The following is a 27,983-nucleotide window of genomic DNA, read 5'->3' on the forward strand; positions in this document are numbered from 1 at the left end:
AAAGATGGCGGCGCCCAGCTGATGCCGGTACCGGGCCGCGGCGCCCAGCTGATGCCGGTACCAGGCCGTGGCGTAAAAAAGGCTGGGGATCACTGTTCTAATGTACAATGACACCATGTGACACTTCTGCTTTATAAACTAGCAGAATAGCATGATGGGTGCATAACAGTACTGGTTAGACAAGCAAGCATAGAGATTTAACCTAGATCTGAATTGTGGTAAGTTTTTCTAAGACTTTGAAATTTCTTGGTTTACTTGAAAAACAGTCTATACATATTTTATAGAAATAAAACAATGAACCACTAGGTATTTTATAAATCAATCAAAATGCAAAGTAATACTTTTTGTTCAAAGCCTCTCATTAAAGTATGGAAAGCCAAACAATAAATTGACTACACAGAATGATAGGTCCTTTAATTAAAAATATTGTACAAGCTTCGTTAAAATAATCAATTTTTAAATGCCAGTACAGAAAACAGGACTCATTTACCTCACAGAATTAGTGGATACACTATTAAGACAAACCAAACTTATAAAATCAAATTTCAGCAAGTAGTGATGTATGAAATCGGATGTGGAAGCTATGATTCCCACACAATATCATCTTTCTTCAATACTGATTGAAGCTTCTGAGCACTTTTTAACAGCCGAAGGGAATGTGTGGTTTTATTTGTAGAACTGATACTTGGAGAAATTATAGTCTCTTTGCTTCCTTTTAATTCATTAGGCCTTGATGTTGAATATGCCGTGTCTCTCTTCAGGTTCTGAGCTCTTTGCTTTAGTTTATAAACCTAAATAAAAGAAAAATTGCACAGTAATTATGATAGACTCACTTCAGCGAGGCAAAGCTAGTAATGTCTTTTTAGCACCTTTTTGGATACATTTAGGTATGATACAGGAAGGTAAGAAAAAGCATTATAAAATGTTTTTTATTGCAATTTTGGAATATGGATATAATGTTTGGTTTTAAGTGCAAGGATTAAAATGGGTAGTAAGATTTTTTTAGAGCTCTATTTGAAAGTAATACATAACAGTTAAATCAAATCAACATTTCTCAGTGGCATGATGGTGCATATTATTCAGCAAAGCAACAATGTCAACATTTGTGTAGATGTCTGTCTTTAGTCCTTTCAGGCACATTCATAATTGTCTCAACTCTATGAAATGTCATACAATTTATTCTCAGTTTTTTTTCCATTTCCCCGAGCTAAGCACTGTCTGTATAAAAAGGCACATTCTAACTAGTCACATTTCCTGATTTCAGAATTGTCTCTTACATGATCCTGGTGCTTTTTCAGTTTTGAAATCTGTTCTCCTTTGATTTCCATCTGCTTCACGAGACAATCCAATTCACGTTCTAGGTCTTCCCGAATGTCCTGGTTTTGACTTTCCTCTATCTGCTTTGATAGTTCTTGATGTTCACTGTTGAAGACAAATTCTATCAGTTGTTTAAACACAATTTAGCGTTTTTCTACTGTTACATCTACATTTTGTTTGTTCGTCCTTGTAGGTTTATTACTTGTACATCAAGAGTCATAAAATACTGAGGTCCAAAATACTGAGTAGCAAATTACTGCAGTTGTTAAATGAATCATGGGTGTTAAGCAAGCCTGGCTTCCTCCATTGACTTTGACAATTCGGCTGGGAAAGTTGCATATAGCAATCACATGACCCTTGGATACTGAAGTCATTATAAATACATGCCAATTGCCAAGCACATTAATTTTGTGACCATGGGGATGCTGCAATAGTTGTAAGTAAGAAGACCAGTTGCACATCATTTTTTTCAGTGCCGTTGTAACTTTGAACAGTCACTAAACAGGTGGTTATAAGTCCAGGATTACTGGAATGTGGATATTACTTGAGCAGAGTATTTCCAAATGTAAGTTTTGTACAGATTAATTGGGCATGAGAAATAAATGCAGCCATTAAGTGTTGTTTCACGAAACTCCAGATGCTACTGGAGAAGCACCAGAATTAAAGAAATAAATATTCGCAGTTGAGACTAGACAGATGTTATTTGGGCATGCAATTGAGCATCCTACTAGGAATCTATTTTTCTTACAAGAAGCCTATAAATCCCATAGATTTCTAGTAAGGTACATCATAAATAACATATCGGTTATTTTACCTTAGTAAGGTATATCATAAATAACAGCAGGTGACAAAATCAACCAACTACAACAATTAATACAGCCAAAATGCGAGTGTCTGATCTCCAGGGGGGAATGAAATTCCAAAGGGCAGGCCTCCTGACAGAAAAGGTTGTGTTCCTGGGACCTACCAGGTGACACTCCTGAATGGACAGGGCCCAGAGCAAGCTTTTCCTGCTGAATCTAACAGAATGGGTAGATACAACTGGACAGACACGGTCTCACAATTAACCTCACCCCAAGAGCTTTAAAGGTAATTACAAAGCATCTGAACCTCAAAACATAGTTAGTCCTCGAGTTACAATCACAATTGAACCCAAAATTTATGTTGCTAAGTGAAACATTTTTAAGTGAGTGTCCCCCCACCCCCTTTTTTGCCATGGTTAAGTCAGAAGGTTACAAAAGGGGATCACATCACCTTGGGACACAGTAATGGTCATAAATACGAGTCAGTTGCCTAAGCATCTGAAGTTTGATCATGTGACCATGGGGATGCTGCAATGGTCATGTGAAAAATGGTCATGTCACTTTTTCAGTCTTGTTGTAACTTTGAACAGTCACTAAATGAACTGTTAAGTTGAAGACTACCTGTACTAGCAACCATGGAGTGTTACATGTGCCAAAACTGCCAGCTCCTGTAGCTGGGGCATCAACCCAACAACCCATAACTGCCTGTTGTGCTACTAAGAGCTTCAGGATACTTTGTTGCTTTTAGTAACATGCCTCTAAAGTTCAATCCTGCCCCACTAACATTGTGGATGTGACAAAAATAGCATCTGGGTTTTAAAAAATATTTGAATAGGATCAACCCATGTCATCACCTGCTTTCAAAAAGCCATTTGCCATTTTCCATATCTGCCTATCTTTGGGATGGGGGAGGAGGAGAAGAAAGATCTGGTTCTTTTTATGTTGCCCCAGTATCTGGTAGGCAACAGGAGATCAAACAGTATACGTTGTCAAAATACCCATTGACACTGCAGAGATTGTATGGAAAACTATACACAAATACTTACAAATTCATTTGTCCCAACTCATCTTGCATATACAGAAGAAGATCAGAAAGTGTTTCAGTAGCAGAAGAAGTCGTGGAACAAGACACTGGTTTGCAAATACCCGTCCATCTTGAAGTCCTCTTTTCAGTGCCTTCTGGACATTGTGAAGTCATACAAGCGCTACGGTATTTCATCATATGCAGGACACTTTGTACATTTGCAACAACAGAGTGACTTGAGCTGGCAGACTTGTGGGAGAAGCAGCAAAGCATAACATTTTGTTAAGCAAATAATAATTAGACTAAACTCTCATTTACAAAGACACAATGCTTACCTTGCCAGCAACAAAAGGCAACATTCCACCCTGAAAGCTTGGTTGTGTTCTCTTCACAGTAGAATTATTCTGAAAATTAAAACCTGGATTTATTATTTGTTTGGAAAAAAAGAAAAAAAGTAACGTTCAAAACTTCAATTAAAGAAGGGAGATGAATGAGAACTCTTTATTAATCCTATGACTTATTACTTTTAAGAGAAATGTTTTAAGACTCAAAACTTGAGACTTGACAAAATATGAAAGATTATAGCTTTCTCTTTAGAACATTAAATTTCATATCAATTTTCAAAGTATTTCTTATATACTAAATTATGGAAACATTTTAATCCTTTTTCTGTGATCTTTGTTTGCCAGTCCTTTCCTTTTTTATAGCCTTCTTGCATCACTTATCAAACATTTCCTGAATATTTCCATAAATCTCAGAATAAGGGATGATGAGATTTAAATTAAACTGATCCAACTTTTTTTCTTTTTAGTTTAAGAGATAGATGGTCAAAAAGCATACCACATAATATTTATCATTTTGAAAGTTAGAAAAACCAAAATACTGATATGTCTAATGGAAATGCTGTCTTGGGGTAATCCCCAGAAAAAAGATTGGAATCCAGTTGGAAGGCTTGATTAATGGCCTCATAGTTTTGAGGAAAAGATGAATTCAGGTGAATTTCTTTGAAAACTACAAATAGGACTAAGATGTATCACAGAAATGACTGGCCACATTTTACATTTCTTTGCTAGGATTAAACGCATTTTAAGAGGCACACCTAGAAAACCTGCTTTGGACAAAATACATAGAAGGTTGTCACTCGCCTAACTTCACAATATTATTAACAATATGGTTGAAAACTAATACTTTACCTTGAGGACTTTCTTTTTCCTGCTTTTCTTCTTCACCTCCTTTTCAGGTGAAAGTGAGGACAAGAGAATTCTATTCATCTCAAGACCTGTCTGGAGCTGTAGTAAAAATTATTAATAGCCAGCAACCAGATAAATAAATAAGATGAAAAGTATGAGTACATGCCTGATATAAGAGTCTGACAGGAATGTCACAGTGTGATATAATGGCTCCCTGGAAAAATACCTTTAAAATTTTGCTTTGCATGATCTGTCATAGAAGTTGTACAATTTACAGTAAATCAAGAATGGGCATACACTTTTACACTACATTAGCCAGGAACTCTTATCAGCTATTTCATGCCTAAGTTTATTAAAAAGTATCTGCTTAGTATAAAGTATCTGCTTAGTATATTATTTTTGTCACAGTATCAAGTATTCTTTGCCAGGCCCTCCCACTCCTTTCTTTTTGCAATCAAAGCCAATTGAGAACCCTAATGGGCTGCATTCTCTGAGCCACAAAACTAAATGGTGACCTTTATAGGCCCAACTAACACAGTGTATTTTTTATATATAAAAATTTTATTTGGGTTTTCACAAAACATAATTACAAGTAAAATTTCTTTTTTTGAGAATAGCATGGTCCCAGGTTATCACTTCTCCATACAGACACAAATTCAATTTCATATTCATCTTTGTGTTCTATTCTATATCTTATTACTATTTTAACATTTTCTCAATAATTTTTCCCTTCCCTTAGTTTTCTCAATCTTACTTTTAATTATCTCATTCCTTCCTAAATTCAAATATATATCTATATCTCTATCTATATCTCTATCTATATCTCTATCTATCTATCATCTATCTATCTATCTATCTATCTATCTATCTATCTATCTATCTATCTATCTATCATCTATCTATCATCTATCTATCTATCTATCTATCTATCTATCTATCTATCTATCTATCTATCATCTATCTTTCTTTCTAAGTTTCAATATCTTTCTAGTCATTATATTTATACTTTTGTCTGTCCTGTTTCATATTTTCTTTTCTCATGAAACAAAATTTTTCTCTGTAGTTACTAATTGGAGTATGACGCCTTTGTATCTTTTAATTTTTATCCATTCAACTCTCATTTAAACTTTAATTTATGCTTTTACAATTATAACATTCAATATAACACATAACTTCCAGTCGAATTCTGCTTGGTACATTCTTAAAATATGCACTAAGTTCTTAAAGAGAATATATATATAACAATAATAAATAAAATACTTATTCTATTCCAATTCACTCTATCATTAATGTTAGTTATAATCTTTGACATCTTTAACATTTCTTTTCAATAGGGTATCATACTTCTAGGAACACTTATAATATTTCCATAATTTTTTCATGTTTCTTTCATATTCCTCTTCACTTAAATTTTTATAACACATTTATAATAATTAAAATGTTCCCCTCCTTTCCTAATTTCATTTTCTCATTCTTTTTATTTCATTTATTTATTAAACATTACATTACATTGAGTATTTTATCTATCATTTTAATCACACTTGTTTCATATTTTCAAAGTTCATTTCTATTTCTAATATAACAATACTATCTTATGTACCCTTGCAGAAACTCCCTTTCAATTAAGTTTTCACCCATTATCTGTGTCTTCTAAATAGGCTTATACCCTTAATCCTTGTACGTTTTCCCTGTTTCTCTATGTCCTGTTTCTGTCTTTTATAATTTCTTTTCCTTTCCCTCTTCCCCCTCTTCTTCTCCCTTCCCTTTTTGACCCCTTCTCTCTCTAATTCTGATTCTCTCTTCTGAAATCCTCTGTTTCTTCCTAATGTTGTAATTACTTTTCAAACTATTCTTTTTGGGGGTTGTTTTTTCAAATCTTAAATTTTTCACTCTCTTTCCCCCCTTTCCTTTCTTTTCCCCACATAGAAATACTTGGTCACTGAAGGTGGCTTCTTCTTTGTCCCGCCCTTCTTGTTCTACAGGCATTTCTTGTTGTTTCTCATAGTTCAGGATCTTCATTTCTAAAAATTGAAATATGAAGTCAAAAGAACCTCTTCCTTCTTGTGCATCTTCTTTCTGTTTTCTAAGTTCCATTCTCAATTCTTCCAAGAGTGATACCATTTTAAAAAACTTTTAAACAACCACCCGATTAATTTTAGTCCTTTAGATCTAATAGCCAAAAATCCAAAAATCACCAAGTAATCCAAATAATCCAAAGCTGTTTCTTCTTGCTTTTTTTCACTTTCTCTTCCTGGGGTTCTCTTATCTTGTTGCAAAGTTTCAGTTAAAATGTATGTTTTAGGAATCTTGTTAAAGTTTCACTGTTAATTCCTTTCACTTCCAGGTGGTCTCCTCCATTTTTCCAGATCCCACCCTTTTGTTTTTTTCCTTCTTTTAAAAGTTTTTGAGAATCCAGAAATCTTTATTATCCCTTTGACATTTTATTTTCAGCTTAAATACCTGTTAATGTCAAAGTGGATTTTGCCGGTTTCTTGCTTAAATCTTCGTTCTCAATATAGGGAAGAAAAGCAAAAAACACCAAATCCTTTACCTTCCCTCTCTCACTTGCCGCTTCAAAGTCTTCTTTGGGAACAATGTTGTTCTTTATAATTCAAATTCCAGGGTACCTTATATTGTTGCTTTTTCAGTTCGACCCGGTCAGCCAAAACTTTCTCTTCTTATCTTCCTCCTGCACATTCTTTTCCGGTCGAGTTCTTCTTTGAGGTGGCCATTTCTGACCACCGCTGCAACCGCCTTCGGGAAAGGGAGTAATGGCCAGCTGGGGAGGAGAGATGTGACTCTCCTCGACCCTGCTGGCAGTCGCCCCCCTCTTCACCACCTCTACGGGGTGGCTTAACCCTGAAACCAGCCGGTTCGGGGCGCTCCAGCGGCAAGCACAGATCGGAACTGCGCCAAAGAAGCTCAAACCAGAAGCCCTAACACAATGTATTTTGAAGATTCCTGAGAATCCTAACCACATCCTTTAAACTTTTTAACAAAATTTGTAGCAAGCAATCTAAATTAGCAGAGATTCATATCCAGTTGTCTTATGAGAAATGACATGTAATGGCTGCGCTATTTAAAAATAAGACTGCATTTTTTAGAATAATGTTCAAGCTAACATCTACAGCTAAAATAACATGTAAGTCATATTATAAAATATTCTTAAAATATGCAATATTGCTGACAGTGAAATTAACACATCAGTTCAACTGAAGAGCCAGTTTGGTCTAGAGGTGGAGGCACCAGGCTAGAAACAATCAAACTGAGTCCAACCTTAGGCATAAAAGCCAGCTGGGTGACTTTGGACTAGCCATTCTCTCAGCCTAACTCACCTTACAGGGTTATTTTTGTGGGGAATATAGGAATATGGAGGAATATTGGGTACGTTCGCCACCAGAAGAGTTAAAAATATTTTTTAAAAACAATAAATCCTGGCAGCTAGACTGGCACAAGGCCTTGTTATGAGAACAGTTGTTACTCCCTTACTGTAGCCCAAAAAAGTATTTTGAAGCAACCAAGTTTCTAAATATGACAATATTCTTCAACAAAAGCTGATTAGCAGTTTTTAATCCACAGGTTCTTTGGTTTATATTCCCTAGGGCAATATCAATATTGATTTTCCTTACCTGTGCAGCTTTATCTTGTATTAGCTTGCGCTGATGCTGTTCTTCCAGAAGCTTCTGTTCCAAATGTTTGATCTTTTCCTGAAAAAAATAAAAATACAAAAGATTAGATAGGAAACTTTTAGACTGCAAGCAGTTCACCATTTATAGCCTCCAGAGTCCCCAAAAGGGTGAATTAAAACTACAATAAATGGTGCCCTGTTTTTTTTTTTATTACTATCAAGCTGAAAAAATGCTTTTAGTTAATTTTCCCAAGCCAAATTGCTGTTGATAGAAAAGAGGCTGGGAGGAATGAAGGGAGTTGAAGAGCACGATCATCTTCTTATGGCCACTTTTGAAAATGCCCTCATTAGATAGAGAGAACCACAGACACGCTCTAGGTTTGTTTGGATGATGCCATAATATTTTCTTACTTCTGCAGTTTTCTGAGTGCTAATAAGAGTCCAACACTGCTTTTCTAGAACTTCAAGTTTTTCAAGTTTTGCACAGAGTTCCATCTGATTTTGGTCATCTTCCTTCTGAAGATGTGTCTGTAAAATATGCACAAAATATGCAACTGATATCAAACCATATTTAAACAAATATTTTAAGATGAATCAATGCCAAACAATGGCAGATATAGGTGTGATAGATCAGGCACAATAGATACGGATAGGAAGCTCAGACATGTAGCACTGTTTGTATAGATAATTGTTGCCCATGGAAGGTTGCCCACGGCAAGATTTCTGGGTACAACTGGAAGTTGAATGGCAAGTTGACAATGGACATATTTGTGACTTGTGTTTCAAGGGCATAGTAGTTCAAATGAAATGCCTACCCTAACAACAGTTTACAATATGGGTAGGAGCTACATAAATGGAAATCTCTGTCTTCACTACAATCTAGATCCACTAATAGCTCATATCTACTAATTACTCCTGATAAATAATATCTAGCTGTAACCAAGTATCTCTGGATCACAATCCAAACGCCAACTTTCACTACATTCTTTTAGCAAACATCCAATCAAAATCCTCATTTACCTGTAGGCAAGGTATGCATGCCTTTCTTCACCGTCAGAATAATTATTGATGCATGCCGTTAAGAATTAAGAAACAAATTTCATAGAAAAGAATATTTTACATTTTAAAATGTTTTAAAAATAAGTTCCAAAACCCTATAATGCTGAAAACGTGATAAAGCTGAAAAGTCTAATATTAAGAAATCTGGGTGGAAAGCCTAGATGAGCATTTTTCATTTTTATTTCCAGGCATCCATCGGTTCAAGGGAGAAAAAATTAACACTTGTCATCTGTGAGCTTGTCAAGAGCTCAGTTTAAACAGCAGGTAGTTTATTAGGAAAAGCTCAAGAATCTACAAGAACTACCAGCAACAGTAAGTCCATGATTCATGTGCTACTGATTTGAATATGTAAGATTACAAAGAACCCACATCAAGAAAACTAACATAAAACACCACATGGAGAAGTAAATGTTAATAATTTGCTAAATGTGTTTACCTGCTGCTCCAGAACTAGTTTTTTTTCCAGCTCTGCTTTGAGCATCATTTTTCTCATATAATCAAGTTGCTTTTCCAGCAAAGAGCAGCGTGATTGTGCTGCCCTTAATGGCACACTCACATCTGAAAGGAGGGGAAAACCAGGGAGAGAGATTTAATTGTAATAGTATGTTTCATTAGAGATTTAAAAAAAAAACAAATTTGATAGACAGACATAGAGTAGGTAGGTTACATACTTCCTACAATTTCTTAAAAGAACACGTAAACTTTAATAAGATACCTTTAGCCATATTACAACCTTATTTACATATTAAGACGGAATGCAAAAAAGAACACAATACTATGACTGGTCTTTCAGATTAAGGTAGAACAGGTGTAGTCTGGAACAGCTGCTACCAATACTACTGAGAAGTTACCTTTCTTCTCTTCCATCAGCTCCTGGTGAACTATGTTCTTTTCATTTGATTCCTGCTCCAAGGCTCTTCTGTATTGTGCAGCTTCTCTGGACAAGCAGTTCAGATCATTTTCAGCCTGTATCCTCTCTATCTCAAGGCGATGGATCTTTTCTTGAAGAGTTTTTAGGGCTGCCACTAGAGCTGGTAAACAGGTCGACTAAACTTTAATTAATTTTTCAGTTTTGATAATTACAAGAAAAAGAAGCAGTATGCATTATTGCATGCCACAATGTAACAGAGTGATATTCCACTTCTAGTATCTAAGCAGATGTTAAAAATGCTGGGTTTCTTAGTAGTTTCTTGCAGATGTTTTGTTACCAGGCTACGTAACTTCAGCCGAGTAAGAGAGAGTAGAGTTTGCTAGCTTTTTGTGCATAATAGCTTGGCCTGCCAGTCTTGGTGGGAGTGTGGTTTCCTCCCTGATGGTTCCTTGATTGGTTATTACTTCCTCCCTGGTTGTTTATCCAAGGCAAGGCTATAATGAGGCTCAGACAGCATCAAGAATCCAACAGTCCAACCCTGACTTACAGGATTAACATGGTGGTGGTTAGCAGACCAAATAAATTTAATATGTTCAATACCTTAGACATGATCTGACATACGCACAAAATCAATAATTATGAAAGAAAGGAAATGACTGTGCCTTTTATTGACCCAGAAGATTTTGAAAGCATTTCTTGCATTTTGGATTTCATAAACACAGCAACATCTTTAATTAATTAGATTTAGGTATTGCCTAGCACTCAAACAACTCTGGACAGCTCACAATTTAAAATAAAGCAACAATTTAAAAAATACAATATGAAGTATACAAGGTCAGCACCTGTCACAACAGCGTACTATATATACAGGAAGGAATCTCATCTACCCTATCTCAAGGCCTGGCCAGAAGAACAGCCACATTTTCAAGTCCTTCCAGAATGCCATCAGGATGGGAGCTATGCAAATCTTTGGGGATCTCATTCCACAAAGCAGTTGCCAACAGAGAAGGCATAGTTCACTGTTTAATCAAGGAGACCCAGAGTGCATCAACACTGTCAGCTATTACTAGATGGACAGAAATCATGGGAAGGTAGGCAATGTGTCAAGTAGTTTTAATTGCACCCGCAAAGATACTGTCAACCAAAGCAGCTCGCAAAGCGGTGGCAGGACATGGGGTAACTAGGGTCAGTGAGTAACTGTTTGAAAGGTCTGTGCAAACAGGAGCTGAGAGTCCAGGACAGTTCCTAGACTGCACACCAATCTTGAATGTGGAAATGCAGCCCCATCTAAGATTAAAAATGGGAAAAATAGGAACTGCAGGCCTTGATATCCACACTCAGTCCTGAACAGTTTCTCCTCATCCAGATCTGCCCAGTCTCAAGACACTGGGACAGGATCTTGACGGTATACCTTGGCTGGCTCAGGGTCAAGAGTTTTTTTCAGTGCCACTATAACTTCAAACAGTTGCTAAATGAATGGTTGCAAGTCGAGTATCTGTACTATGTTCTGAAAGACATTAAACATGGGCCAAGAAGACAAACTAACATTAGTAGTATGTCATACTGTTGAGGTAATTCCGTTAGGAGAATGAGCGCATACAGGGAGACGTATTTGAGAGTAGTGTTTGAATAATACACACACAGTACACAGATACACTGTACAGTAAATGTAGGTTTTTACTTCCAGACAGTTTAAGCAAAGTTCAAGATAAGCAGTCCAAAAGTCATTCACAGGTAAATCAGTCAGTTTTTCAATCCAGGGATAATCCAGTAACAAAGTCCAGTGTCAAAAACAATTCAGTATCAGACTTACATTAAATCCATGAATATCAGTCAATTAGGAAAAATGGAGGAACGGCAATACTTTCCAACAGAAGGAAACAGAGATACACTCACACTCTCTTCTGAGACTCAGACTAAACAACCCAGGTTTCTGGCTCCATTTTATGGCCGTTTGAGAAACCACACCCAATTGCATGCTCTTGCATTCCCTTAAAGAGAAAGTATTAAAATGTCTATCCTGGTTTATATATTTCTAACCCAAATAGCTGTTAGGTGACTTATATTCCTAACACATACGATACTGCTTTGTACTTTACCTTGGTTGTTTGGTGGGCAGTTGATAGTCCTTTTTGGCCTGAGATCAGCAAAAGATTTTAATTTATCTGGAGGCTGAAGAAAACTTCCAATATAGCTATGTTTTGATTCATTATCCACAGACTGCAGAAAAATACATACAGTAGCATTTATAATTCCTCATAAGCATTTATTCACCCATTTCCTTTTAAAAACTTAGATCGGGAATACACAGAATTTCCATTAATTTGAGAATTACTTAGAGCTTTAACTGCACATCGCATTTGAAAAAGGATCCCAAATTCTTAGGGTTATTAACACTTAAGGGATGAAATGATGTTCTAAAACCCCTGCATAGATTCATGCATCAGAGATATCTCTTAAAATTTGATCAAATGTGTAAAAATGAGTAAATAAAAAAAGGTTCTGAGGAGCTCTGGGGTCACAAGAGTAGTGAAAATTGTTTGAATGCAAGCCAGATATAGCACACTTATGATCAGATCATAGTATCTAATTTAGATTAACAAAAGACCTATAATTCTATTGATGGAGAAAGTATAGATCAGGGAGTCTAAGAATAACTAGCTTATACAGACTTAAATTTATTTCAAATATACAAACTGCTTTAGGAGAAACTCTATGAGGTTTATATTTAATAAAATATACAGGATAAAAGAGTCAATGATCCCACTAAATACAATTTTCTTATAATAATGGGACACTGACACTGCCAATGATGATTGCAAAATGGTAAAGGCAGGCTATTGAGTATTTGTATCAATTACTGACAACTCTACCCTATCCTCTTTTAGAGAGAAGAGTATAGCACCTATTTCTTTCCCAACTAATTTTCTGTTTTGTAATCTTGTACTGTGTTTCTCCAACAATACGGCCTCCACCAATAGGAAGCCCCACCATGTTTTATTGGCATAAAATCAAATTAAGCCCCTCCCCCCAAATTAAGGCCTATATTAAACATGCGAAATGGGGGGGAATGGCGGTGGGGGGGGGGCTTGCCATTAGTAAGTACATTTGTTGCATGCCCGGATATGGAACTGCCTGCGTTGGTGGGGCACTTCATATCGGGAGACCTTCCGCCACCGTTGCTTTCCCTTCTCCCTTGCTGCTGCGTTAGAGCAACGCCACGGCATTTGGCGCAGCCATGCGCGGCCAGCCAGGGCTCCTCCCTGCAACTGGAGCCCTGCAGAGACACTTGGCTTCAGGCGCTCCTGTCGCCGCCTTCCCTTTGCCTTCGAAGGTAAAGCCAATTCTTTTAAAAACGACACCCTACTACTCGAGAGGGCAGCCCAACCCCACACGGGGAGGCGAATCTCCCAGGGCCGCAGCGCAGGATCGGCCCACCCCAGGAGAAGCAGCCAGCCGCCATCCCTGCCTGGCGCCGGGCAGAGCATGAAGAGCTTCGCCTGGGGCGCCCAGCACAGCTGACAGGCGGGGCCTCCTGCCCGGTGGCAGAGCTCTCACCAAGGCAGCGAACGCCTCCCCGCCGGGCCCTCCGCTCATCCCACCAGGGCCACGCTGGAGCTGTGCGGGCTGGACAGAGCTGGGAAAGCGAGCCGTGGGTGCGCGCCTGCCTGCCAAGCGAAAGAGCCGGGCCGACCTGAGCTTGGCTTCCTTCCCAAGTCCCTGGGAAGACAGGAGCGCCTGAAGCCAAGTGTCTCCGCAGGGCTCCGGTTGCAGGGAGGAGCCCTGACTGGCTGCACGTGGCTGCGCCAAACGGTGCGGCGTTGCTCTAACGCCGCGGCAGCAAGGGAGAAGGGAAAGCAACTGTGGCGGAAGGTCTCCCGATACGAAGTGCCCCACCAACGCCGAGGTCAACATCCAAGCTGTCACCGCCCACCCACCCGAGGATGCAAGGGGGGGGGAATTAAGTCACCCCCGAAAAGACGGCCTAGCCGTTTTTCGGGGGTAAAAAAAAAAAAAAAAGGCCCGGCCTTATTTTGTGAGAAACACGGTAGTACTTTTTGCAAATTCTGCTGGTGTCCAATGAGATTGCATAATCAGCAAAGAAAATGATGTGTATCCACTTGTTTTAAGGCCTCATTCAGATCCCATTGAATTGTCTGCAACTATTTGCTGATACAAAAGAGCAGATACTGCTTATGATTGGAATTAATTTGGAGTCTGTTTACTGATCACCAGTGGTTTCATTATTAGTCAGAGCTTTCTGCCACCAAAAAGTACAGGTTTCGGGAAATCTATCCTCTTCCCCTAAAACCAATACAATTAGTTACAATTGCAGGAAAACAGAATGGAGTGTCCATGAATATATACATAGATTCCAAATGCAGATGTTGAGGGAATCATAATACAATTATTTGTTAACTGCAGCATAAATATAACTCCTCTGGCATATTGTATTATGTGATTGAAATGAAGCAAATTTCAAATACAGTAATCGGAAACATGTTTGATGTAGAATGCCCTCTAGTAACATTGCTTTTGATTACTCAAAATAATTTCCAATTCTAATCATAAGGATTTTTTCCCCATCAGGTTTCACTTAGCAGATCTCAGAATTCTACTTTTGAAAAGTGCCTCAAACTCATATTAAAACTTAAATACTGTGTGCCTCAACATTTTTCTTTTTAGATTTTTATCTTTTGCCATTTGAATCTAATGTGGAAGGATCATTTTGGATTTTCACCTATTTTCTTTAAAACAATAGAATCCGACTGATAAATTCAACATAAAAGCAGGATTGATTCACTTTATATAAAAAGGCTCAGGCCTTTTCTATTCCTAAGTTATCAACTTTTAAAACGGGGTACTTATGGATTGTTAAAAGTTTACTCACCTCCATCATATAGGATCTAGGGCAGCATTCAACTAAAACAAAACAAAACATTGGTTACTTTTCCCTCTTTCAGATGGAATATTTGTGTTTAATATTTAAATTCCTTTATTTCTGTGTCGAAATTAAAACACACATCATCTTCATCACACACACAAACCTCCATTTAATACACTCACTATCCTTTCTTCCTTGAGGAAGCCACAAGTGGCGTTCTGTGAGGTTAGTAGGGCGACCGATGGACCCGGTCATTTCTGCGGGAAGGGAAAATCAGAAAAGCGGAATAGGAGAGCTGTTCCCATTCAGAGCTGCCCAGAAGCCCGTAAAGGAACCTAATACACAACTACCTTCCCTTCCGACTGAGGCCATATAGTCGGCCCCCTCCAAACGGTTAGGCCAGTCCTCTCCCCCGACCTTAAAAAAACCTCGAAGGAGAAAGTTCGAGCAGAAATTCAACCGAAGACGACCCTCGGCTCCTCCTGATCTCCTCACAGAGGGTGCAAAATCCACGCCGGGGTCAAAGACACAGGCAACTTCCCTTAGGCTCCTACCTCGGGACTCGATATCCCGCACCAACCATAGAAAACAATATTTCCTAGAGCGCCCTCACCAGGGGGCCGTTTTTTAAATAGACCGCCTCCCCTCCCGCTCAAACGTATCTCCGCCTCCGCACAGAGACCCGGATGAGCATGCTCGCCTCTGCCCGGGCTCTTCTTGCCCGCTGTTACTGCACCAATCAGAGAAGGCATGTGCGCTTGAGGCGGCTGGTAGGGGTTTGCTGCTAGTCTGTTTACTCAGACGCCTGCTGATTGTTGGCTCGTGCGGAAGGTTTGCGGACAGCTTCGGCTTCATCCCCCAAGGCGAGGGTCTTGCATAAGAAAAAAATGTAAACAAAGTGTCTTCGCCTCCCCACGGAATATAATTCATTCAGAGCTTGGCTATGCAGAGATGGAGTTCTTCTGCGTTACCCCCTCCCCCTAGGAACAGCGCTTGTTAAATGTCTACTCTAGAATGACGCAGAGGCAGAGCTGCTAAGAACAAGTTAAAAAGAGGGAAGGGGACTTACCTAGTTTCTGCTATTTACACCAAATGCTAAACCATTGTGGTTAAACTCTGGTTTGTTGACTGACTGCTCCCAAACTTATCAAACATGGTGCCAACCAGCATTTGCCGTTTTCTGCGGTTCAAACTCTGTTTTTTTCTTTCTACTTTTATATGTTATTTTTGAAGTGTTGTTTTCACATGTTATAGTAAATTACAATAGTGTGTATGCAGCTTTTAAAATCGCAGGCCTTCACCCAAATCCATTGCCATTCTGAGTAGAAATAAAAAGTTAGGTTTATGTGCTAACTACCAGTAGGGAATCTGAATAAAACGGCTTGTTTTCACAGTCAGTTTGATGAGATTTACTCCCAAGTATTGGTAGGTGTATGTAAGATTTTGATCCTGATATTTATTTTTTGGAATTCTACAATCAAAGGCTACAATAAAAAACAAACAAACCTTGCCTTAGCTTGGAGTAAATTTCAAACCACCTATTTGAGGGTCATGTATTTTGAATTCTGAGTTTAAAAATATATCAACATACAGGAAAACATTCTAAGTGTCTGAATCAAGCATAAGGAAACAATATTAGTTTTTCACTAATAACCCTAATTTTGACTATTGAGGACTCAAATTCTGGTTTTAAATGTATTATTTTGTAAAATCATCTCAAAATACAGAATAAACCAAACTCAGAAAATGCTGAACCCAATAAATATGCTTTATTCAAATTTCCTTTTAGACTTTCTGATAAGATTGCTTTAAAAAAAGTTTGAAAAATGCTATTATGCTTTGCCTTCTAAGACAACTATTGTATCAAACCCTTTAGGATAGTTTATTGGATTATGCACAAAATATGAACATATTTCAACCTTCAGCATTTCTTGACTGCATTCCAAACAAAATTCATGTTGATAGTTGCAATATGAGCAGCAATATGAGGAAACTCCCTTCTCTTTTGGCTCTTGTTCTCAGGATCCAATACAACTGGCAATAAACTGTTTAGAAAGACCAGCTTGGAATGTGAACTTTTAAAACTTGTTTTCTATCCAGAATAGTTGGCTGAACATCTGTACATTATTATTTCAGTGGCTACTTTAGGAATTCCTCCTGATAGGATAATTACTTGTTAGCTTGAGGAAACAAACAGTGTAAAACTTTGCTCTCTTCTTTTCCTGTTTCCCAACATTTCCAAAACCACCCCCCACTATCTCCATTATACCATATTAAATCTTCAGATAATCATTCAATGACTTTAAAAGGTCATTTATATAAACATTTTATATAATCACAACTGCTAAGAATTCATCAGTTCTGAGAACAGTTGTGTACATTTAAGACTCTTACATCAGTGTGGGGAAACAAATATTACAATGCAAATATGCAATGTATTAGTAAATAACTGTAAAAAGTGGAGTATTGGATTTTTGGCAGTCCCTTATTTTCTGAAACAAGCCTGAAATGTCTTTATTAACAGTCCAGTTTTCTGGGAATATGTTCTCAACAGATTGCTTTTGGAGGCATCTAATAAGGAAGATAAGTCACATGTTTGAAATATGCATTTAATAACACAAAACTACTAGTGCTACCCAGAATGCTTTTTGTTTTTAAGCTCCTTTCATTCATCTAGTGATGCCATAGAACTTGGGGAAGCTAAAGCAGTTAACTCAATCTAGTTTCTGATTCATAGGATATACTTTTATAGCATTTCCGTTAGGGTTATGTTGTAGGCAGGTTCCCACTGGAGGAACTGTAGCCAAGAAAGTTGGACACCTTGCCATTATCATCTCATCAATTCCTTTGAAGGCAACTTGCCAACACCACCACCCCCCAACCTCTCCAAGCATTTTTTTCTTTTTTATATCGTGTTTCTCACATAATAAGGCCGGGCCTTATTTTTTTTTGACCCCCGAACAACTGGCTAGGCCGTCTTTTCGGGGGTGACTTAATTTCCCCCCCACTTGCATCCTCGGGTGGGCGGGCGGTGACAGCTTGGATGTTCGGGAGACCTTCCGCCACCGTTGCTTTCCCTTCTCCCTTGCTGCCGTAGCGTTACAGCAACGCTTGGCGCAGTCACGTGCAGCCAGTCAGGGCTCCTCCCTGCAACCGGAGCCCTGAGGAGACACTTGGCTTCAGGCGCTCCTGTGGCCGCCTTCCCTTTGCCTTCGAAGGTAAAGTGAATTATTTTAAAACCTCCGCTCATCCTATCAGGGCCGCGCCGGAGCCGTGCGAGCTGAGCAGAGCCGGGAAAGCAAGCCGCGGGTGTTTCCTGGTTCTGCCCAGCCCGTACGGCTCTGCCACAGTCCTGGCGGGATGAGCAGAGGTTTTTAAAATAATTCACTTTACCTTGAAGGCAAAGGAAGGCGGCCACAGGAGCGCCTAGCAAGATACCAACAACAAAAGGCAAATCCTCAAGGTGGGCTGGAGGGAGGTGGCTACGTGCCCCCGGGCTGCTTCAATGCAAGGTCCTGACTTGCAGCATCCTGCCGTTGCCGCCGCGTCCTTTTCGCCGCCGCCTCCCTCTCCGACTGCGAAACTTGTGTGCTTCGCCAAACGCTCTGAGCGAGGCGAGCTCTTTCATACATAGAGAGAGAGGGAAAGACGCCGGCGTGCTCCGAGAGGCTGGTTCTTTTCTCTAGCCGAGGCTGACAGGAAGTGCCTCCAGGGCCGTGGCAGAGCCGTGCAGGCTGGGCAGAGCCAGGAAAGCAAGCCGCGGGTGTTTCCTGGTTCTGCCCAGCCCACACGGCTCTGCCACGGCCCTGGCAGGATGAGCGGAGGGCCCGGCGGGGAGGCACTCATTGCCTTGGTGACATTTCGGGTGCCTCCGCCGCCTCCTCGCCCATCGCAGGTGGCGGTGGAGGCGGCAAGCGGCGGCGCTTCGCTGAGGGAAAAAGAAGACACCACAGCCACCTTGCTTGCTTTCCCACCTGTCCGCCCCAGACGGCCTCAGGAGCGGCGGCAGTGGCAGCAGGCGCGCACACCTGCCGGCGAAGGGAGGAGAGGCGAGGAAAGAGAAGGGAGTGCGGCAGCAGCGGCTGTCACAGTATCGTCTCATAGCGGGGCAAAGCTGGCAAGCTGAGGTGGCCGCACCAGAGAGCGTCACTGCCGACCCCGTCGTGAGGATAAAGGAGCGGGATAGAGATTCAGTCAGATGTCAGCCTCGGCTAGAGAAAAGAACCAGCCTCTCGGAGCACGCCGGCGTCTTTTCCTCTCTCTCTATGTATGAAAGAGCTCGCCTCGCTCGGAGCGTTTGGCGAAGCACACAAATTTCGCAGTCGGAGAGGGAGGCGGCGGCGAAAAGGACGCGGCGGCAACGGCAGGATGCTGCAAGTCAGGACCTTGCATTGAAGCAGCCCGGGGCAAGCCACCTCCCTCCTGCCCACCTTGAGGATTTGCCTTTGTTGTTGGTATACTTGGCTTCAGGCGCTCCTGTGCCGCCTTCCCTTTGCCTTCAAGGTAAAGTGAATTATTTTAAAAACCTCCGCTCATCCCGCCAGGGCCGCGGCAGAGCCGTACGGGCTGGGCAGAACCAGGAAACACCCCGGCTCACTTTCCCGGCTCTGCCCAGCTCGCACGGCTCCGGCGCGGCCCTGATGGGATGAGCGGAGGTTTTTAAAATAATTCACTTTACCTTGAAGGCAAAGGAAGCGGCGACAGGAGCGCCTGAAGCCAAGTGTCTCCTCAGGGCTCCGGTTGCAGGGAGGAGCCCTGACTGGCTGCACGTGGCTGCGCCAAACGCCGCGGCGTTGCTGTAATGCTACGGCAGCAAGGGAGAAGGGAAAGCAACGGTGGCGGAAGGTCTCCCGATAAGAAGTGCTCCACCAACGCAGGCAGCACCATATCCGGGCATGCAACAAAGTACTTCCTAACGGCAAGCCCCCCCGCCGCCATTCCCCCCCATTTCGCATGTTTAATATGGGCCTTAATTTGGGGGGAGGGGCTTAATTTGATTTTATGCCAATAAATCATGCTGGGGCTTCCTATTGGTGGAGGCCGTATTGTTGGAGAAACACGGTACTTTTACAGCTAAAAAAATCTCCATTTTTCCTTTGCAGCAAAGGAAGAATAAGAGTAAGTGGGGTACTATACTGGCTGACAGACATTTGTCTTCTGACTAACTCCATGGAAAAACAGAATATAGCAGCAAAAACATTAGTGTGGTAGCACAAAAAACTTTTTCCAAGAAGTTGAGGTTTTATTGAAATGTTTTTATTTTAAAGCAGCTTTCTCCCACTGGTATCCTTCAGATGTGTTAGTCTGCACATTTAGTTCCTTCCAAATGCAGCATATCAGTCATGCTATCTTGGAATCAAAAACACCAGACTAGGGAATGCTGTCTAGTAATCAGATCAATCTATTGGACTTTAGTAAAATAAAATAAAATGGATGAGATGAAGACAAAATTTTTCCTCCCATCTTGTATGCCTCTACAAATGGATTCATTTTTTTTTCTTAATTACAGCTCTCAAAGGAAGGATGTTTTGTTTATTTAATCCTAACCCTTAAAACACAAATAGTAAAAATAAACCAAAGCAACAAGCCTGAACCTAATTACCTGAAATTATGCAACTTATTGGCACTTGTATCTTAGCAAAGAAGTTTAGGGTTGCACTGTTATTCAGTGAAATGCCCGTATCAATTGAAGAGATCAAATTGGCAACATATGCTGGATCATGGAGAAAGCTAGGGAGTTCCAGAAAAACATCTACTTCTGCTTCATTGACCATGCTAAAGGCTTTGTGGAAAGTTCTTAAAGAGATGGGAGTACCAGACTATCCTATTTGTCTCTTGAGAACTATATGCGGGTCAAGAAGCAACAGTGAGAACTGGACCTGGAGCCAGAAAGAAAGGAGTTTGGCAAGGCTATATACTGTCGCCCTACCTATTTAACTAATATGCAGAGCACATCATGAGAAAGGCGAGGTTAGATGAATCACAAGTTGGAATTAAGATTCCCGGGAGAAATATCAACAACCTCAGATATGCAGATGATACCACTCTGATGGCAGAAAGTGTTGCGGATGAAGGAGGAGAGTGAAAAAGTTGCCTTGAAACTCAACATTAGGAAAACAAGATCATGACATCCGGCCCTCTCAATTCCTGGCAAATAGATGGGGAAGAAATTGAGGTAGTGACAGATTTTATTTTCCTGGGCTCCAAGATGACCTCAGATGGGGACTGCAGCCAAGAAATTAAAAGACACTTGCTCCTGGGGAGGAAAGCTATGGCAAATCTAGACAGCATACTAAAAAGCAGAGACATCACCCTTCCAACAAAAGTGCATATAGTCAAGGCTATGGTTTTCCCAGTTGAAATGTATGGCTGTGAAAGTTGGACCATAAGGAAGCTGAGTGCCAAAGAATTGAGACCTTTGAATTATGGTGCTGGAGAAGACTCCTGAGAGTCTCTTGGACTGCAAAGTGATCAAACCAGTCCTAGAGGAGATCAACCCTGACTGCTCGTTAGAAGGCCAGATCCTGAAGATGAAACTCAAATACTTTGGCCACCTAATGAGAAGGAAGGACTCACTGGAGAAGAGCTTGCTGCTAGGAACGATTGAGGGCAAAAGAAGAAGGGGACGACAGAGAATGAGGTGGTTGGAAGAAATCACTGAAGCAGTCAGTGTGAGCTTAAACAGACTCTTGGGGATAGTAGAGGACAGGAGGGCCTGGAGGAATGTCCATGGGATCACGATGGGTCGGACACGACTTCGGGACTAACAACAACAATGTAACAATTGAAAATATGACCAATTCCAAATATTTGCTAATTAAAAAGTTGTCTTTAAATTTAAAAGAATCTACACAACAGTTCCTTAGTGTAAGGAATGAAAATGGCAAAGAAGGAACCAGTCATTCTCAGGTTAGAGAAAACCATTCAGGTTAGGTTATCTAGGCCCATGGCAACCAACATCATGGTATCTATGTTTGATGGAGCAGAATTCCCACAATCAACAACCACCATATAATCATTCTATTTGTAATTTACAGAAATCTCTTGTACACTGTACCATGATGTTGACATTTTCTAGAGGGTTTTTTGCTTCGGTCTTTGTGATTGATATTCAATGAATGGTAATTGCCATATGTTTCTTAAGTCTAATATTTCTTTCATGTTCTTTATGGAAAATCCAGTTTGTTCAATATAACCCCACATTTTACAAACTAGGTTTTTAGTTTTAGGAGTTATCTTTATTAGAAGACAATAGAAGTTGCAGAACAGTACTTGTCCACTGCCCCAAATCTTTTCCTATACTTTTTTGTCCATTCCTTTTCTTCTATTGAGTAACAGAAGGTTTGTATATGTAGTTCATAATATGTCTATTATATTTTTGTATCTGTAGTTAAATCCTATAACTAGGCTATTTAATATATTTTATTTGCTAGTCATTAGCCATATTACTTAGTGACTTAGATTACTGATGTACTATATATGTCTCCTTTCTATATATGCTCTATTGTAGATAGAATAAAAATGACTGTCAGCTGGTGCTCCATTCAAAATCCAAGAAAGAAATACTTAGACTCCATTAATCAGAAAAGAGATCTTTTACTGGAAATCAAGTGGTAGCAACACCCCCAATAGTTCAATTGGCTCATCCAATTAAAAGTTGTGTATATCATCATGTGGGCATCTCCAGGTGGTGATGAGGCCTCTGTCCGTTGACCTTGACATATTTTGATAAAGAGTTGCAGCTGCGCATAGCATAGGATAGAAACCTAAGCAAGAATCTAACACCCCCCCCCCCAGTTTATACAGTTCTGGTTTGTAACACCTCCAGCTCACTTCCCATAACCATTCCCCCCTCCTCCCCTCCCGTTACTTAGGACAGCCAAAAGATGCAAAGCAAAGGGAGAAAATCTTGAAGGCTGACAATGACTGTCAAACTATTTAGTAGGAAATCCTGGCTTTAAAATTAATAGGATTTATACACACTCATTTAGTTTGAATACATATTAGTTTTGGTTTATTAGAAGTATTAAAATAGTTATTTTAGTAATAATTGAAGTTTTACTTTGAAAAAAAAAATTAAATATCTGATTAATTTTAGAAACTGAAGCTATTATCTCCAGACTGGAAGTCTACTTGTACAGCTATTTTCCTGAACTTTAATTTGGAATTTACATTAAAAGGGATGAAATGTGTGGTCCTTAAGATGTTGCTGAACTTCACCTCAGATCAGCCCCTAGCCAGCATGACTAATTATAATATTTGCATGAGGTTTAATCAAACATGGAAGATTATATGTTGCTCACACTTGACTTTAAAAATATTTTTTTCATAATGTAGCCACCTTGATCCTATCAGAAATGTTTTCATATGGTTTGGCAGGTTAAGTGCTAGGATGGCAAACTGTCTTGCTATTTAAGCCTTAAGTTCTGGAGAAGCTAAAAGTTAACGGACAAATCATATGGAATAGCACAAATGCAAGCCTGATCACATAAATACCAAAATAAATTGGCTTCCTTTACCTCTGTTATGAATTTATTACCTCTCTTACTCTTATGCAATATAGAATATTTTGTTTGGATAATAATCAGAAGCTTAGATTTAAAGTGAAGGGGGCAAATAACATTATATTCTATTTTTAACTTTTTGGAGGAAAAGTATATATAATAGCAATAACCCTTAGACTTTTTACCGCTCCACAGTACTTTACAGCCCTTTCTAAGCAGTTTGCAGAGTTAGCATACTGCTCTGAACAATCCAAGTCATTTTACTGACTTTGGAAGGATAGAAGGCTGAGTCAATTTTGAGTCGGTCAGAATCAAACTCTTGGCTGTAGGCAGTGTTAGTCTGCAATACTGCGTTCTAACTACTGTGCCATAATGGCTTCTATATACTATAATTAGTAATGTAGTGTAAAAAGGAATCTTGGGCAGATCAGTACATGCATGTATTTCCTAACTGATGGGGTATATTGGTTTGCAAGGTAGTTTCCTTATTAGAAATCCTCTCTTTCATAGCATGAACATGCTTGGATAAATCTGGGCTTTGGTTGTACCACTTTGGTAGCCTACTATCTACAGTGTGCTAAATTTAGGCAATATTTTTACCATTAGCCAGGAATGTTGCAAATGGCATACACATCTCTAAAATTGTTAATCTAATTTATTCTTTTCTTCTCATATAAAAAGTCTGCGGCCTGGGGGTTGGGGACTCCTGCTTTAAAATGTGTATAATGCAAGAGTAGATGGTGCCAAGAATGAATGGATGATGAATGAATATGACTGAATAGAAACCTGAGCGACTATTAAAACTGTTTTGAGTTAATTTACACGTAGAGAGAAAAATTGAGGCTGAATTGAAGAACAATCAATTGCACATGAAGAAAAATGAATGAGTCGAGAGGAAGAGGAAATCTGAGGAAATAATGGCTGGAATTGATGAAATCCTTGAAACAAAAAACAAAAGGCATGATTATGATGGATTAATGGTTTGCACTAGAAAGACATGAAAGGTACACCGACCTATGATGGAGAATAGTAAAACTTACTATTTTCTCTTGCCTTTAATTTGTATCATTCTGTACTGCTCATTCTTCCTCTGTCTAGCAAATTGTTGCTTATCCTGAAATGGAATGGTATGATTGCCATTCCAAACATAGGTTATATATTTACTTTATTTTATATGTTTATTTGTAGGTTAATAAACTAATTGAAATTTGTAATAGTTTTGACAGAAACTATTTCCTGCCCTGTCCCTTTCTACATACTCTGTATTTTTAAAATGGTAATGTGCACATATTTGTTGCTTATTATTGCACCCATATCCCCAACTACCAGATGTGTTGCAAGAGGCTCGCTAGAAATTTATTGTAATAGATAAACTAATATTATGTAATACTATCATATTGATACAAAAACATTCTTGCTTCTCTGCTGTTAAGTTGGGCAAGCATGCACTTCAGAGTTGCGATGATATATTAAAATAGAATCAACATTTGGTGATATCACCCACCTACAGGCCAGGCATGGCTGCAATGGTTAGGTGAGATCCACAGTAAAGAAGCTGAAATTATTCAAGGCAGTTTACAGTGTCAGCCAAACTGTATTAGAAAGTGGGAGGCTACTTAATTCGACTTTTTTATTTTTATTTTTATTAACAATCCCTGCATAGAAAACGGACTGGAAAGGCCTGACAATGAGCTCAGTTAATATTATTCTATTTATATAGTATTTTAAAATTCAGATCCACTGTAAAAGTTTAGCCTTCTATGCGTTCAAACTGGTTCTTGTGTTAAGGCAATATAGTGCCTATATAATCTTGATTATCTAAACCAGGGGTCCCCAAACTTGGCAACTTTAAGACTTGTGGACAAGTTTTAAACTTGCCAAGTTTGGAGACTTCTGTTTGGAGACTTCTGATCTTTCCTATAAACCTCTTAGAAACCGAGAATTACAGAATGTAAAGAGCACCTTTCCGCTAGACTTATTGTATAAATGTCCCTTATAAAAATCAGCAGAGGGTACAATTATTTTTGGTGCTTTAGGGCTAATACATTAGTAATGCAAAGTTAGAATGAACTTGAAAGTTTTGAGAAAAACTTGAATGAACTCGTCCGCTTCATCCTATGCATTTCATCCAGATCCAAAAACGCGGACACCACCGAACGACCAACAAAAGAAACCCATCCCCCCCCCTTTTTTCATTTTATACGCCTACGTGATTAAATCATGAACTCTATCCTCCCCGCCCCTGCCCCCCCCCGCCTTTTTTTAAGGGATTTATTTCGGCCTCGGTTTTAGGGACGTTCTGGTTCCGCCCGATTAGCACTACAAATCCCAGATACCTCGGGGATACTTCATGTTGATTGGTTGCTTCTAAAAAAAACGGGATTGGCTGGGGCGGATCCCTGTCGCGTTCCCTCAGAGGCGCGTGGTTCGTGTAACTTTAGGAGGGAAGGCGGAGCCCGGGCTCTTCGGCGGCCGGGGAGGAGAAGCGGGGACTTCTGGAATCGGGTGCGGGGTGCGTCGTTTCTCCTACTCTCACACTTGCCAGTCTCCTCAGGTAAAATCTCGTATCAGGTTCCCCAGCTTCTTCCCTCCCCGCTTTCACACTGGTCTCTGCATGCTTGCAACTCACCCACCCCGCCCCAACTCCTGTCTTGGCTCTGCTGCCAAAGGCGAGAAGTAGGAGGGAGAGAATTTAAAAGGCGAGTTCGGGCTTTATCGCACCCCCTCACCCCGGCAGACCTAGGAAGGAAGGGACTAACTCTGCCCCGCCTGGAGCCGTGGAAGCCAGCCGCTTTTTCATTCCCCGTCCTAGTGCAGTTTCTGCAACTAAAAAAATATCCAGATTTCTCAATCATTCCCCATGAAAGTTCGTAATTGGCCGGGGATTAGTATCTTATAGCTTTATCTTATTGTTCTTGATGACTGTATTTTATTTTTTCTTTATGTACGCTGAGATCATATGCACCAAAGACAAATTCCTTGTGTGTCCCATCACACTTGGCCAATAAAGAATTTTATTCTGTTCTATTATGGAAGTCGAAGTATCCGCTGCCTGACGGTGGCAGAAAACTCGGTACTTTGCTCCGCCACCTACTTGGCCGAGAGCACCTCTTGGTGCTGCTCGGCCATGCAAATGGAGGGATGTCTAGGGGTTGACAGGTAAATCCGGTGGTGGTGCCAGCCTCCTCTATTCTTTAGCCGTTCTCCTTAGGTCTTGTGTGATTTTTCCAGACAAAGCTCATCATGAGGACGGCGCCCACGAACTGAGACTTCCAAAGAGTGGAGGATCATTTTTTTTCTCCCAAGAATGGCTGACGGAGAGGTGAAGTGGGACGGGCTGTGCAGCCGGGATGCCAGCGCCAGAGTCAGCGCCTTGGAAAACATAAAGCAAGTGGTCCTGAAGAAAAGCAAGGCAATGGCTCAGGACCAAGGCAGCAGGTCTCCTCCAGCTGCAAAAGGGCTCCTGACCTCTGCAAATAGTGCGCCAGGTGAGCTGAACCAAATGCTTGCTCGTCTGCTCACACTTTCCAAGAGATGTCCCTTCAGAGATGTGAGAGAGAAGACCGAGGCCATTCTGAAGCACATTCAGGTAAAAGCATGGTTTATAACCTTCTGCTCCTGATTATGCTTGGTTGTCTTGCCTTTCTGATTTTTGGCACAAAAACACCCACACATTAATGGGAACTGGAGTGGCAGTGATCAAACAGAACAATGACCTCAGGGGGGAAATGTGATAGAATCATAGAATAATGATCATCTCGGATTGCAACTACTCTGAAGGAGTAAAATTCATTTTGGGAATCATACAAAAATGTGCAGCTTTGTTATGGGACATGAAAATCAGTCTGAGGTATCAGAACTGATCATGCAATTATGTTATATTGCTTGGCCTATCATTCTTAATAATAATACTGAATGGCTGCCCTTTCAACCAACCACATGAGCTGACAAAAATGTGTTCATTATAAAGTACTGCAGACAGGTACTGAGTTTGCACTCTGATGTGTTCCAGAACACCTTTGGGGATTCGGATTCAAAGTGCTGCATAGCTCTAGCAGAGAGATATTTGGAATTAAGGAATCAAACACAGTTAACAATAATTCTGTGTCTAGTTCTTTGGAAACTATTCAGTACTGAGAAAAGGAGGTGGCTGACTTTCTGATATGGGTAGCTATTCTTCCTGAAATTAGCCTTCTTCCAAAGCCAAAGTTGTATTTCTGTGCCAGTATACATAGAAGAAAAATTAAGACTACGGTTTAAAATGCTTATGTCAATAAAAATGCTTTAGCTAGTCAAATTGCACAGCAAAATACATCTGTCAGCAAGCTTTTATGTCCAGTATAGCAACTCAAAGTGCATCAATCATAAGCAGACAATGCAAGTTAGCATGGTAAGTAAGTAATGGTAGGTAGGTATTGCCCTATTTAGAGTGTGGAATGCTATTAATTGCCAGGTTTAAGCCAACAAGCAGGACTGAAAATACATATGCAAATTGATATATTCATTTCAGAATTTCTAATAAGTAATTTTTTATTAAGGAAAGTTATAAAAAAACTATAGCCAAAAGAAAACCTCTCACCTTCAGCATTGCTTTCTTGCACCTTAGAGCATGTGTGTCTGATATATCACACTGTTCTGGACATTCACCTTCCTTCTCCAGTGATCCTGCACCATTGTTATTAGAAAGGAAAAAGGCACCTGA

The 27,983-nt window shown here is 39.9% G+C and overlaps 2 protein-coding genes across 7 annotated transcripts in view; one reads left to right on the plus strand and one right to left on the minus strand.

Moving 5' to 3' along the window:
* Window positions 1-388: 388 nt before the first annotated feature.
* On the minus strand, window positions 389-27,954 carry CEP57L1 (centrosomal protein 57 like 1). 4 transcript variants are annotated; one of them, XM_026666648.2, is made up of 13 exons: window positions 15,128-15,325; window positions 14,960-15,034; window positions 14,784-14,815; window positions 11,992-12,112; window positions 9,873-10,052; window positions 9,458-9,579; window positions 8,374-8,490; window positions 7,964-8,041; window positions 4,338-4,433; window positions 3,480-3,548; window positions 3,167-3,393; window positions 1,278-1,422; window positions 389-791 (listed from the first exon to the last, which is right to left on the minus strand). In XM_026666648.2, the coding sequence occupies exons 1-13, from the start codon at window positions 15,147-15,149 to the stop codon at window positions 582-584; spliced, it is 1,494 nt and encodes a 497-aa protein (XP_026522433.1). In that variant the 5' UTR covers window positions 15,150-15,325; the 3' UTR covers window positions 389-581. The 4 variants fall into 4 exon arrangements, with proteins under 4 accessions (XP_026522433.1, XP_087798640.1, XP_026522436.1 ...); XM_087942514.1 differs by lacking the exons at window positions 14,960-15,034; window positions 15,128-15,325 and adding an exon at window positions 27,861-27,954; XM_026666651.2 differs by lacking the exons at window positions 14,960-15,034; window positions 15,128-15,325 and adding an exon at window positions 15,332-15,406.
* The window catches only part of SESN1 (sestrin 1), a 58,140-nt gene continuing 55,839 nt past the window's right edge, over window positions 25,683-27,983 (plus strand). The window contains exons 1-2 of one of the 3 annotated variants that reach the window (XM_087942489.1): window positions 25,683-25,835; window positions 26,513-26,870. In XM_087942489.1, coding sequence (XP_087798615.1) covers window positions 26,589-26,870 — 282 coding nt within the window. In that variant the 5' untranslated portion in view covers window positions 25,683-25,835; window positions 26,513-26,588. The remainder of the gene's footprint in view (window positions 25,836-26,512; window positions 26,871-27,983) is intronic. The other 2 variants (XM_026666643.2, XM_026666647.2) reach the window with 2 other exon arrangements.

Source organism: Notechis scutatus, chromosome 1, assembly GCF_049901735.1.
Source record: "Notechis scutatus isolate UNSWTSFEM ecotype Mainland chromosome 1, rNotScu1.2, whole genome shotgun sequence".
In the NCBI taxonomy this organism is placed as follows: Eukaryota; Metazoa; Chordata; class Lepidosauria; order Squamata; family Elapidae; genus Notechis; species Notechis scutatus.